The 12,443-nt window shown below is 36.0% G+C and overlaps 1 protein-coding gene across 2 annotated transcripts in view; it reads right to left on the bottom strand.

Annotated features, from left to right (window-relative positions):
- ITFG1 (integrin alpha FG-GAP repeat containing 1) overlaps positions 1–12,443 on the bottom strand; it is an 88,644-nt gene that overhangs the window by 53,984 nt on the left and 22,217 nt on the right. For both annotated transcript variants that reach the window (XM_080637084.1, XM_080637085.1), the window contains exon 8: positions 11,359–11,443. In XM_080637084.1, coding sequence (XP_080493210.1) covers positions 11,359–11,443 — 85 coding nt within the window. The remainder of the gene's footprint in view (positions 1–11,358; positions 11,444–12,443) is intronic.

Here is a 12,443-nt window from a genome sequence, read left to right on the forward strand (position 1 = left end):
TATTTGAAATTTTCTTAGTTGACGTATTTTCATCTTGACCCATAAACATTTTATTTCTGATGATAATGTGATATATTTAGAAGACTAAGTACTTAGTAATTTACTTAATCCCTGTGTTTAGTTGGGAAGAAAATGACCTTTAGTATACATGCACCATCACAAGTCCACCATACAAACATATTTAATATTCTGAACTACTTTTAAACTCTTGTGCTAAGGTAAGAAGAATAATGAGTTCACACTTAATATGTTAATCTATAACATAAGATAAATAACAACACTGGAAAGCTGACTAACACAATGGCTAATAAATTCCAGCCTTACAGAATTAGGCAAATCTGAGTAATTTACAGGTTCTCAGAAACGTTCTTCAAACACCTTTAATCCACGTATTTCCAAAATTTTTAATAGAATGATGACCTTTCAATGTTTAAACAAGCAAAGTCTATTTGCATCTAGAATTCTGGCACACAGAGCAAATAATGCCGGGGTGTGCGTGAACTCACTGCTTAATTCCTACTCCATGAGAGATCCCTATGTTCTCTTTTTGGCCTCGCAGCCCTGCCTAGCATAGTCAGAAACACACCACCTGCCTACATGGAGAGAGGTCACCACAAGTTCTCTCGTATGGCCTGAGAAGGAAGATGATAGTAGCGTAAGGGAAGCAGCCAAAAAGCAGCAGCTAGAATTCCTACATTAATGACTACTGCTGCAAGTCCTTGACTACTGCAACCAAACTTGACTCAGTGGAAAGATGGTATGCCCCAACTCAGGGGAAGCTCAAGTAATCTGCTTTTCCAGGCTATGAAATCAAAGGTCATACTGTAATAAGAAAATTAATCTTTATAAATTGTTCTTTAACCCACACAGTTCCGAGGAGCTTATATTAATATTTTAATAGGACGCAGTTCCCCCAGTTCCTCTGACCAGAACACAGAGGTCCATTTATCTAACTTTTATTACATGCTCATGCTTTCAGTTGAAATAAAATTTTAAGATAAAAGAAAAATCTGCTGGAAATTTACAGCACAATTTTAAGGAAAATAAATAAATAAAAATTTGTCAAGAAAAAGATGCGAAGTCTAAGGGTTCTTAAGCTCATCTAGATCTCATATTAGTTCTGTGTCCACCTTCCAAAAGTTTTTCAGATGGAGATATCCATCTTATGAATACTGAATTGGTGTTTTCTTGTTTAGTTATATATTGTATTACAGAAAACTAGCAATAAAGAGAAGGAAAGCCCAACATTCTTCACCTCTACCATACTATTACCTCGTATTTCTTCTCTAGTTTTTATTCCTAATGCACATCTTATGATGTACAGATCAATCTTTTACTGTTGAGATTATTTGATCAAAATCAGTTTTCTGAAGAAAAAGCAGAGACTGTCAAAATTGTTAACCAAATTTTATAAGTCAAATGCAGCAGTTACCATTTCTTACAAAAATAAGGATAAACCCTACCTGGAACATTGGCTAAAACTGTAGAATAATTTATTTAAATGAAAATCTTGCGTCAACCTTTGTTCAAAAAGCCCAAGAAAACCCTCCCCCAAAACCAGCACTACGCACAAACCTAAAGCAGAATCTTTTTCACTATCCATTACAATCTGAAACTGTCCTCATCTGTAATAACTAGAAGCACAATTTTTCCTGTATTTCTGAAGATTTTTGAAGGGCACTATCTAAAACCAATAAATTGATACAGCAGCTTTTTCAGTTTTGAAAGAAAATAATTTATTCCTAATCCTTATGCAATTTCAGCCTTGGAAGAATCTGAAATAGAAACTTTTGTCACTACTCTACTGATCTTGAAGACCACACAAAAAAACCCCAGCAGCTGTTCACAGAAGAGCTCAATCCTGCTAACAGACTTACCTTACTAATGCTAACTCTTGTCATTATGCTTGGTTTCAACTTTAATTTAAACAAATAACCTTCAGTTTTAAACTCTAATCTTGAATTTAAATTCCTCCACAAAGGAGGAAGAAAACAGAAATCAAAAAGGAGTATCATTAGCCATTTGCTCTACTGCAATTAGGTATCCATAGATGGCAACATATGCATTGGTGACTGTGGCTGGATGAACCCATCAGACCAGCTGAAATAAGCTGCACTAGTTTCAGATGTAAAAACACCTTGCACAACATGTCTCTCATAGTGTATTTCAGCCTACGTTTACCTAGGAAATCTGTTTCTAGAGATTCTCTGCAGTCTTCACTCAGCTTCCAGAGTCTACTTTTCATTACTATACACATTTTAAACAGTATCAGTCCAAAATGCCATATATCCCAAGGTTATCCTTACTTGCTATTTCCATATAATTTCTAGCAGTAGCTGTGGCTAAACATACCCTAGACTCCAAGTGTCCTTTGCCACTACCAACTGACTGAAAGCATGTCTAACATGCAAATAAAATCTCAACCGTTAGCTAGTCTGTTCTCAACACACAATTCCGGCTTAAACGGTAATAATAAAGAACTACATGGTTAATAAAGATCAAATTTTACAGGCAGTGGAAAAGGCTAGAAAAAGAACAGTCCCACATACTCATCAACTGCAAATCTGTACTTCTGTCAAAACACACAGGGACGAAATTAGCAGTCTTATGCTATCTAGGAATCATGTGAGAATCACAGAACCATAGAATAGTTAGGGTTGGAAAGGACCTTAAGATCATCTAGTTCCAACCCCCTTCCATGGGCAGGAACACCTCACACAAAACCATGTCACCCAAGGCTCTGTCCAACCTGCCCTTGAACATCGCCAGGAATGGAGCATTCACAACTTCCCTGGGCAACCCATTCCAGTGTCTCATCACCCTTAAAGAACTTCTTCGTTATATCCAATCTAAACTTCCCCTGTTTAAGTTTTAACCTGTAACCCCTTGTCCTATCACTACAGCCCCTAATGAAGAGTCCCTCACCAGCATCCTTATAGGTCCTTTTCAGATACTGGAAGGCTGTTATGAGGTCTCCACGCAGCCTTCTCTTCTCCAGGCTGAACAGCCTCAACTTTCTCAGCCTATCTTCATATGGGAGGTGCTCCACTCTCCTGATCATCCTCGTGGCCCTCCTCTGGACTTGTTCCAACAGTTCCATGTCCTTTTTATGTTGAGGACACCAGAACTGCACATGAATGATTCCTTACAACTGCCTGTTCACTGTATTTTAAAGGCAAGCCAGGGATACTCTCTTCTTCCCAACATTCTGCCTCTGTCTGCAAAGCAATCCAATCCAGAACAAGAGTAATCCAAAAGACACAGATTGTGCAGCTCACTAGGAGCACACCTCATATAGAGAAATTGTATGAGAAAAATGACTCACAGCTGAAGCTTTAACATTGATTGTGAATGTTCACACTTGGAAAGAAGCATAGCTCAAATATTTTCAATCAATTATGAAAGTAAATTTGAGTGGGAGAAAGCAGAAGAAAACCTTGTAAATCAGATGAACAACAACATAGCATCGACAACATTATGCTATGAAAAAGTGTTATATATTCAAAATGCAATCCTAATGTACCATAGCATAAGCACATGTTTTAAAATCAATGTATAAACATGAAACTGTATGTTAGTGGTTATCACGGGATTCATTGGCCCCAAGGTCTTGGTATCTCAGTGAACTGCTAATCTACACATAGATGTTGTGCTGTCTCCTAATACATAATGGTGGTACTAGAGTTTGTCTAGTTTCAGCTTGAACTGCTCAGATATTGCTGTAGCAGGTCAATTAGCTTTTTAGCCTTTCAATTTGAACCAACTGGATTATCATCTCACAGTGGCATAGACCTTTTGGGATGGATCCATTCTGTATGACAGCTGACTTATCACCTACATCTACCCATAATTAAAGAGAAATATGCATAACATAGCTAGGCCGAATAGGCAATTAGGCAGCAGGCCCTACCTACGGTAGAGGAAAGACAAAACATAACCCTCCACTCCCAAATGGACTTTTTGAAGAGACTGCTAGTGAATTATGAAGTTCTTTCACACTTTAAGAAAAAGTTGCATACATAGCATACTCCTTCCCAAACCAAGATGTATCAGAGCCAAGATTTTAAAGCAAACATGCACATAATTTACTTAGCATGAGTAAACATAGGCAAAACCTATTCAATTCAGATCTTCAAATTCCTTCAAAAACAGAAAAAAGTGTCAGAAAAGCGGTATTCTGCAACCAGTTCAAGGGTTATTACATTTGTTGCACACACTTGTACGATGCACGTTCCAACATGGGCTCTGAAAGAAAAACAGAACCTGGAGAAATGGCAAGAACCACAATCACTCAATTCAAAATTGCTTTGTAATACAGCAAGATGAAGATGTAGTTACGAAGAGCAAAAAAGCTTTTGGTGGGCGTATGATCCAAATCTTTTTACTTTAAACAGCTATGTCTTTCTGCTGCAGTGTAATCGCCTTTAAAAACAAAAATGGAATCAACTTTTTTTTTTGACTGATTATGATAACTTATTACAGTTGTGTTAAAGAAAAATAAATTGCTTTCTGGAGGATAGAAATAAGCTAACTATGCAAGCTAAGACAGGGAGAACAGTCTAGCTTCCATAATTCTGAGTCTGATGCTACATAAAAGCAGGACCCTTCATATAACCACAAAGTCCTCATGCCTGGAGAACCGACTGTTCTCTTTTGAGAATACAGATTCTGGACAAGCTGCGGTCCCTGTATTGGTACAGATTTTCTGTTGGTGCAGTTTCCTTCAAAAAGATGAGAAAAAAAGTGTCCTCATCATAGTGTTGTAAAAGCCAAGAAGTTTTTCTCTGCTGCTTATTTAAAGTCCAGATATGCATAAGGCATCTCTTGTTTGATACAATACATCCTAATGAATATTTATATGCTTTTTATTTCACCATATGTATAACTTGCTCACATCTCTCTCTCATGGCTTTGCCCAGTTCTCATTCTCCTTCCTCATGAGCCTTTCATTTAAAGTTCTAATAAATAGTAGGAAAACAAGGAGGAAAAAGCCCTGTTATGGTAGTGCTCAAAACAATACCCTTCTGAGGCAAGCAAGAAGACTACAACCAGTATGACTGAGTTTGGTGCTCAAACAAAAATAAAGGTTTGTTTGATTATCTTATCTTCTAAAGTAATAAAATTATTAGAATTCTTTTGTCACACTCTGCCTGTAGGTGTTCAACAAGATGGCCATGACAGACAATTATAATAAATTACTAAGATAATTATGTATTATTAAAGGAATCAGTGTTAGCTGCTTTTAGAAAACGTGAATCACAGCTTCAAATAACAGATGCTTAGAGCTTTTTCAGATGATTCAAAGTCCTGTGGACATTAAAGAAACCCTTCTAGGACTCTCCTTTACACTCAATTCTGACTTTGTATCCTTTCAAAGAACCCCTATTCACACCTCCACTGCAAGAAAAGCATTTAAACAAAGTGCACCAGCAAACTGCACAAAGAGACCTCCAGGCTGCATTTGATCCAACAGGAAGGTCTTCTATCTTAAATGGGAAGACTGCATCAAATATACTAACTAGAATCCAAACCAAAATTAAATACAGAACAAGAACCCCCCTGCACACTAAACAAGGAGTAGCACTGACATTCCTCTTGGAGTTAATGCTGAAAACTATTAATTCCAACTATCTCATATTGCTAGTACAGAAACTACAAAGCCTGACTGTACAGCTTGAAACTATCTACTGCTACACATTTAGAAAGTTCATAAGGCGTTAAGCTTTCACATGCTAACAGATGAATGGGATAACACTAATAAAAGAAAGCCACCTCTGTAACTAAACATAGTTTGCAAGTTTTTGTTATATTAGTCATGCACATTTTCTACGAAAAATTCAGTCATAGAATCATAGAATGGTTTGGGTTGGAAAGGAACTTAAGTTCATCTAGTTCCAAACCCCTGACATAGGCAGGGAAATCATGAGGAGATTAAGCTGTTCAACAAAGAATGGATAAGCAGGTGGCATATGCACCACTCCTAATTTTAGTACTGGAAAGAAAGCAAAGTAATTCTTAAGGTACTAGCCCCTTTGACAAAAATTAATATTAAAAGACATCAAGTATTTTTTTTTTTTCCCTTCCCCCAGGAGATGATAGCTTTTGTCAGCAACATATGAAAGAACTTGGCAAAATATGGGAAACAGATTTCCCCACAGAAATAGACACTGCTTTGGAGCTACATTCAAAACTAAGCAGACAAAAATACCTCACTACATTCAAGCCATAATAAATACCTGGAGAGAAAGAAGTAACAGAATTAGTGTTTATATTTTGGAGGGATTCAAGAACACAACTAAGATTACTTAAGAGTACTGAGTAACACACCACCTAAGGCTGCAACTACAGCCACTGTGAGCCCATCAGACAGCACTCTCGGATAACAGAGAGACTCAGCAGCACCTAAGAAAACAAATGGTGAATAAAAGACAAAGAACTCACATGAAATTGGCTAAATACTACCCTGAGAAAGTAAGAGCTGTGTTGTATTTACTCATGAGGACAATGTCAACAGTATGATCAAGACTGATTTAAAAAAGCTACTTTTATTCTCTTTACATACAGACTGCAACAAATTTTTTGCCTAAACTAAGCAAAATTAATGACTGACTAATCAACCTTCTACGTTCTTAGACCAGGTGTTATAGAGGATGATTTATCAATCTCCACTATTCAACTGAACCAATCATACTTGAATGCCAGTTATAACATCAGTTTCCTATAAAAATTAATTAACAGACTGGATAAACTGCACAATATTCTGCGCTAGTTGCTTAAAGGCATATTTCATGAATCTTCAAAGTAACAAGAAAATAGCAGGTTTGTTTGTCCAAAATACGGTTCACATTGTTCTTGTTACTAAAAAAAACTGGTAATTTTAAGAGCATCCCACTGAAATCCTTAAATATCTTTAACAAATACAAAATTTTCTGCTGTTTCAAGTGACAACTATTAGAACTCTATAACTGCAATTATTTATCAGGATTCTAGCAACATCTATGATTTCCTCTAAAGACAGTACAAGCAGATCTTATAAAAAGCCTCTGCTAGCATACAGATAACAACAACGGAGGATTAATCATTTTTGCTATAGCAACCACTGCACTGCAATTACCATAGCGACATGAGAAGAACAGAAAAAGTAATAATGAAGAGCTCTAACTGTTTGGAGCAATGTGTCAGCCAAATAAGTGCAGAATTCTCTAGTGCCTGACTCTGCTCACCTTAATTAACTGAAATGCCATTTGTAATAACTATGCCATAAAGCATGTCTTATTTATTTTTAAAAAGGCAATACAAATATGTCAATTGTTCCCTGTCCTTTCATCAGGTAATGTACAAATCATTGCTATCATGTAACAGAGGGGACTGCTACTTATTTTAGAGGTTCCAATTTAGAAAAAGTCTAAGGTCTACTATTTATTATCATAAATCTATTGATATATACCTACTTTTGCATATTTTTCCATTAAAATATACACACACATATACACAGAAATGTACTAGACCTCACAGATACAGCTGTACACAACTCACAGAGCTGTATACAAACATACACTTGCATTTCTTCTTCATGAGAAAAGAAAAATTATTTCAGTACTTCAGGAAGACCTGGTGCTAAGATTACTCTAACATCTGTGATAGTTTCTCATGAGTCACCTAATGTCTGGCTTTTTTAATTCCACTTATCTAAATAATTTCTACTTGATAGCTGTTGTTCAACCTGCTTAGTTTAAGAAAGGACACCTTGCCCCAAATTAGTTAGTTGCTTTTGGAGGCTCTCAGTCAGGATCTTATTCAAACCTGCCCCCTTCTTTCAAAGGATAGGTAAATACTTAAGGCTGGAAATTGTATTTCAAATAAAACTTTCGGAAGCAGGAAATAATATTAGACAAAGTCACCTTTTGAAACAATACATGGCTTGCTGAGATGTAGGTGAGATCAATAAATCAGAATCTTGGACTGCAGAAGTACACCAGCATACAAACAGGTGGGTATAAATGAGAAGGTGGCAGCACACGTGACACAACACTCAAGCTCATATCAGGACCTGACATCATTCCAGAGTCCAATATGCACAAGGTTTACTAAATAAGAAGTCACAGAGAGTGGAAGCACAGAGAAATATGCAATACTTTGAGACCTTTAGCAAATGGCAAGGCTGGCACATCAGCAATTAGGTACAGAAAATTCAAGGAAGGAGAAGAAAACAGAGGCAAGCAGCACAGAAGTACAAATGTAGCAGGCTTGTGACTGTATATTGAGATTGCCTCTAGTCACAACAGCTGTATTCCAGAGCCAGCAGTGAAGGTGCTTGCAGCATGCACAAAGCAGCATGAATGGACTCTGTAGGTTCTGCTTAGTACATCACACAGTTCACCAAAAGTTACTTAAGTAAAAGGTGGCACAACCTTCTAATGCCTCTCCTTTTACATTTTCATTGTGGTATTTCGATGGGTTGTGCAACACAACATCTTTCAGGGTCCATTACAAATAGCCAAGCAGTGAACCATCATACCTTGACTTACTTTGACTTATGGCAATCATTATTTCATCATGTTTCAAATGGAAAACTGAAAAAAGATGTTCAAGTCTGACAAACTACTTCTAGCAAGGCATTTTCTTTAACCTCAGCTCACTACAAGCAGAATCTAGACTCTAAATGCTTGCTTTCTGAAGTACCTAAACATATGCAGACATAGCACAGTGGGTTAAAGCAGTTACTCTGATAGCATTATTCTAATAATGTGAGATTTTGCCTTTACTGTTAGACTGGTGCAGAACAAAAAAAAAATAAAATATGAGCAGAACTCAAGATCCTCTTTTGCATTCAAAATATTTTTCCTCCTAACATGCACTATATAGCCACTCTTACACAGTACTATTTAACTGTTGTTAGGGTTTTTTGATGGTAGTGGAACGCTATTTAACTTTCTTCAAATTGCATTTCATTAAGAACATGGCACTTAGAATTACACCTCTTCATTACTCATACATACTGTTTTAGTACCATATTTACTTTAATAGTCTCTAAAAGTTTGTTCAATGAGAAAATAACTTCTTTTTGTCTTGATTAAATTAATGCTGGGAAGATGAAAAAAAAAAATAATTGATGCAAAAGATTGATGCACTACTCTATTTCCTACCCACTGTTACAAGAAAGATTAAAGTCATGATAGTGTTCGATAAATTTGAAAACATAGTTATGAGTATTTCCGTAGCTGTCAGAATAAAATTGTTTCTCTACCAACGCACACACCTACATGTATAACAATCTTTTAACTTGCTTAGGAAAATTAATGGGCAGAAAGGACATTAAAAATTAAATTCCCTATTCTTTACCCTGGATGAACCTGAGTGATCTGGAACGTAGCTGAAGATGAGAGTGTGTATGCAGCTGTTCAGGAATTGGAAGCAAGACCCTCATACTGCAAGGTGGTCTCTCAGATATGAAATGGCTGAGATCTTTCAGAACAACCAGTTCTGAAAAGTCAGTTTCTGAAAACCAGCATCTCCTCCCACAGATGATCCTGATGGTTCCTTGCCTCTCCATCTGCTTTGTCATATATACTGTCCCTCTACATTTATTTGCATGCATTTGTTAAGTCCCTGCATGCGTCCATTATATTCAACCTTACTAGAAAGATTGCTCCATAATTGCCTCATATTAGTGCTTTGCCTATTAATTTGATCGCAATTAGCAGAGTATTAAACAACTGGTGATGGAACTCCAAAACAGTAGACCCCCACAGCTAAACTAGCTATACCAGCCATTGTCTTCCAGAACCTTCGCTGTACCAAAACCACACAGTGCCCCACGCTGCCGTAATCACTGTGCATTCCATTTATTTACATTTTCAAAATTTTAAGTTTAATATTTGAACAGTTTGACTTCTCTTTGCAAAGATATCCCAGGGTTTATTAAAATCCCATTAATTGTCATAAATTTCTAAAATTATCATATGTCATTCAGGTTCATTAGCTACCTAACAGAGATAAAATTAGCCTACATGAAGATTGCTTTCCACATTGTCCTTGTTAAAACAAATCTAGAAGAACCAGATTTCTACTTAGCACCTATTAAGACACATTATTCAGAACATCAGCTTGGAAAATGGTTACCAAAACCCCAAAACATTAACACTTTTTTTTATAAACTGCAAAACCTGTATAATCAGAGATTATATACACAAGTGGTTGTATTTATAGATCAGCAGTAAAAGGTTTTAGAAAATGTGTTAAACATCTCACAGAAGAACCTGAAGTTCAGCTTCTACCTTACTTCAGTTACTATAGATCCGTAAACCTACTCATAGTTGATAGATGAGAATCTAAGGATAATTAACTACCCAGCAGAGGTGCTTTCTAGTTACGTGTCAGTAAACCGCTTTGCTAGAACTCTTAAGAATACTTCTAAATGGCAGCATAGAGCAAGAAAATCAGACTCCGGGCCTAATACAGACTCTAGCTTTTGATTTAAAACACTGTAATTTTCTTTAAAACAGATTTTAAACCAACAAGTTTACCACTTGACACCAGTCAAAGACAGGCTTAGTCTCACAATTAAAAAGTGTGTTAAAAAATTAAGTTATTATATTTATACAATAAATTATTTACATTCAATAGTGTTAGCAGAATTGGGCCTGTAGCACTTTTCCTTGGGTTGCAAAATTCTTATTTTAGTGCACAGAAAAGAAAGGATTTGTGACTACAAACCCAAAATTTCCAGTTCTCCATAACATGACACACATTGATAAGCCACAACTGACTGAAAACGTACATTCCAGTAGAAAAATACAGGCTTTTGCTAATCCCTACAAAAACAGCTTTACAAATAAATTCAGTTTTTCTTCAGTCCAAAAGCCTTCCAGAATTTCAATTAAAACCATCGAGGTTTTATCATGTTTCAGCAATCTTTACAAGTAGTTTTTAATTAATTTACATTTTGTCTCTATTAGTTTGTACAACTGAAGAATTTATGAACATTTATTCAATATCTTCTGAACAAGATTACGGGGAAAAAATAGTAACTAAATACATCTGATAAAAGCAACTTTGGCATTGTACCATGGTTCAAAGCAACAGTCCTTAAGTGTGGTACTCAAAAGTAGATACATGTGATGCAGAATGTACTGGGAAAGCAAAGTTGACTTGAGTTGCACTTATTAATAATTATTCCCAGATATTTAAAGATTTATAGACAAACAGATATAACACCTCAAAGTAAAAAACAAAAAAAGAAAAAAGCCTAACCAACCAAACCTTTTAGGGCTAAATATCTTTATTTGTTCTTTGATTTAGAGTATTTAACCAAAACATGCAAAAGAAACATTCAGGATAGTTTAGAACAAAACTTACCAAAATCTGCAAACACAGACTGTCCAACAACTTTCACGCCACTAGGCGTTTTCTGAATTTTTTCAGCTTTAGAGAAGTTCCCATCCTATCAAACAGGACAAAGATGAAAGAAAAACTGAACTGCAGACTAGGGGATAAAATTTGACTTTTGAAGCAAAAGGCAATAAAAAAGTGCTGAAGCAGATAATGAGACATCTCAGCTATGGAAAAAAATGTGCTATTTGAAATTTGGGACTCAGTTTTTGCATTTCTAATCCTTCATGAAATCTTATGGATATCCAGTAATAGTAATATCCAGATCCTAATTGTCCATATTTTTTGCTGTATTATGCAGAACAAATCGGGTTATTTCAGCAACACAATCTAAATCATAATTCAGTGATTGTGCATACTAATGTGCATTTATGCATATTGACATGATTTTATAGATATATGCACACAAAAACTCCAAACCTGCACACCTGTTAAAGATAACTTCTGATCCTTCTAATTGGAAAATAACTTGATTTTACATTAGGTCTAGTTTAGGTCTCATTTTATATGTCTATTACTAAAACCTAGGTCTGCAGAGAACAATATTCCAATACTTCATCAGAAAGATGGAAGAGGAGCGTTGGCTAGATCCTTGTTTATCATAGAACTGGATCACAACTGAAAGAAAACCATTTAAAATGTTAAGTTTTCATAGCCATTTGAGATGATGTGAGGCCCACTTTTCTTGTCATTGCAATCAGCTCATATCAAGTTCTCTGTACACAGGTATATACGAAGCCACTGAGACAAACAACAGTTTTGTGGATTTTGCATAATTATCCATATTGCTTATTCATGGCATACTCCATCTGCAGACTCCAGTGCTGCTGAAGATGCAACTCTGGAAACTGTTAGTACATCTATGTTTGACTATGTATCTTTACCTTGACATATGATTTACAATGACTCTGATGAGGAGGAGGAGAGGAGAAGATGCAAGTCATCTCCAAACAGAAAAGATGACCACGCTCTGTGCTCAGTTGGTCAGAAAAGCATATATCATACAGGCAGGTATTTTTCAGTTCATTTTATGGTGCATCAGTACAGCAAAA

This window comes from Psittacula echo, assembly GCF_963264785.1.
Source record: "Psittacula echo genome assembly, chromosome: Z".
Lineage (NCBI taxonomy): Eukaryota > Metazoa > Chordata > Aves > Psittaciformes > Psittacidae > Psittacula > Psittacula echo.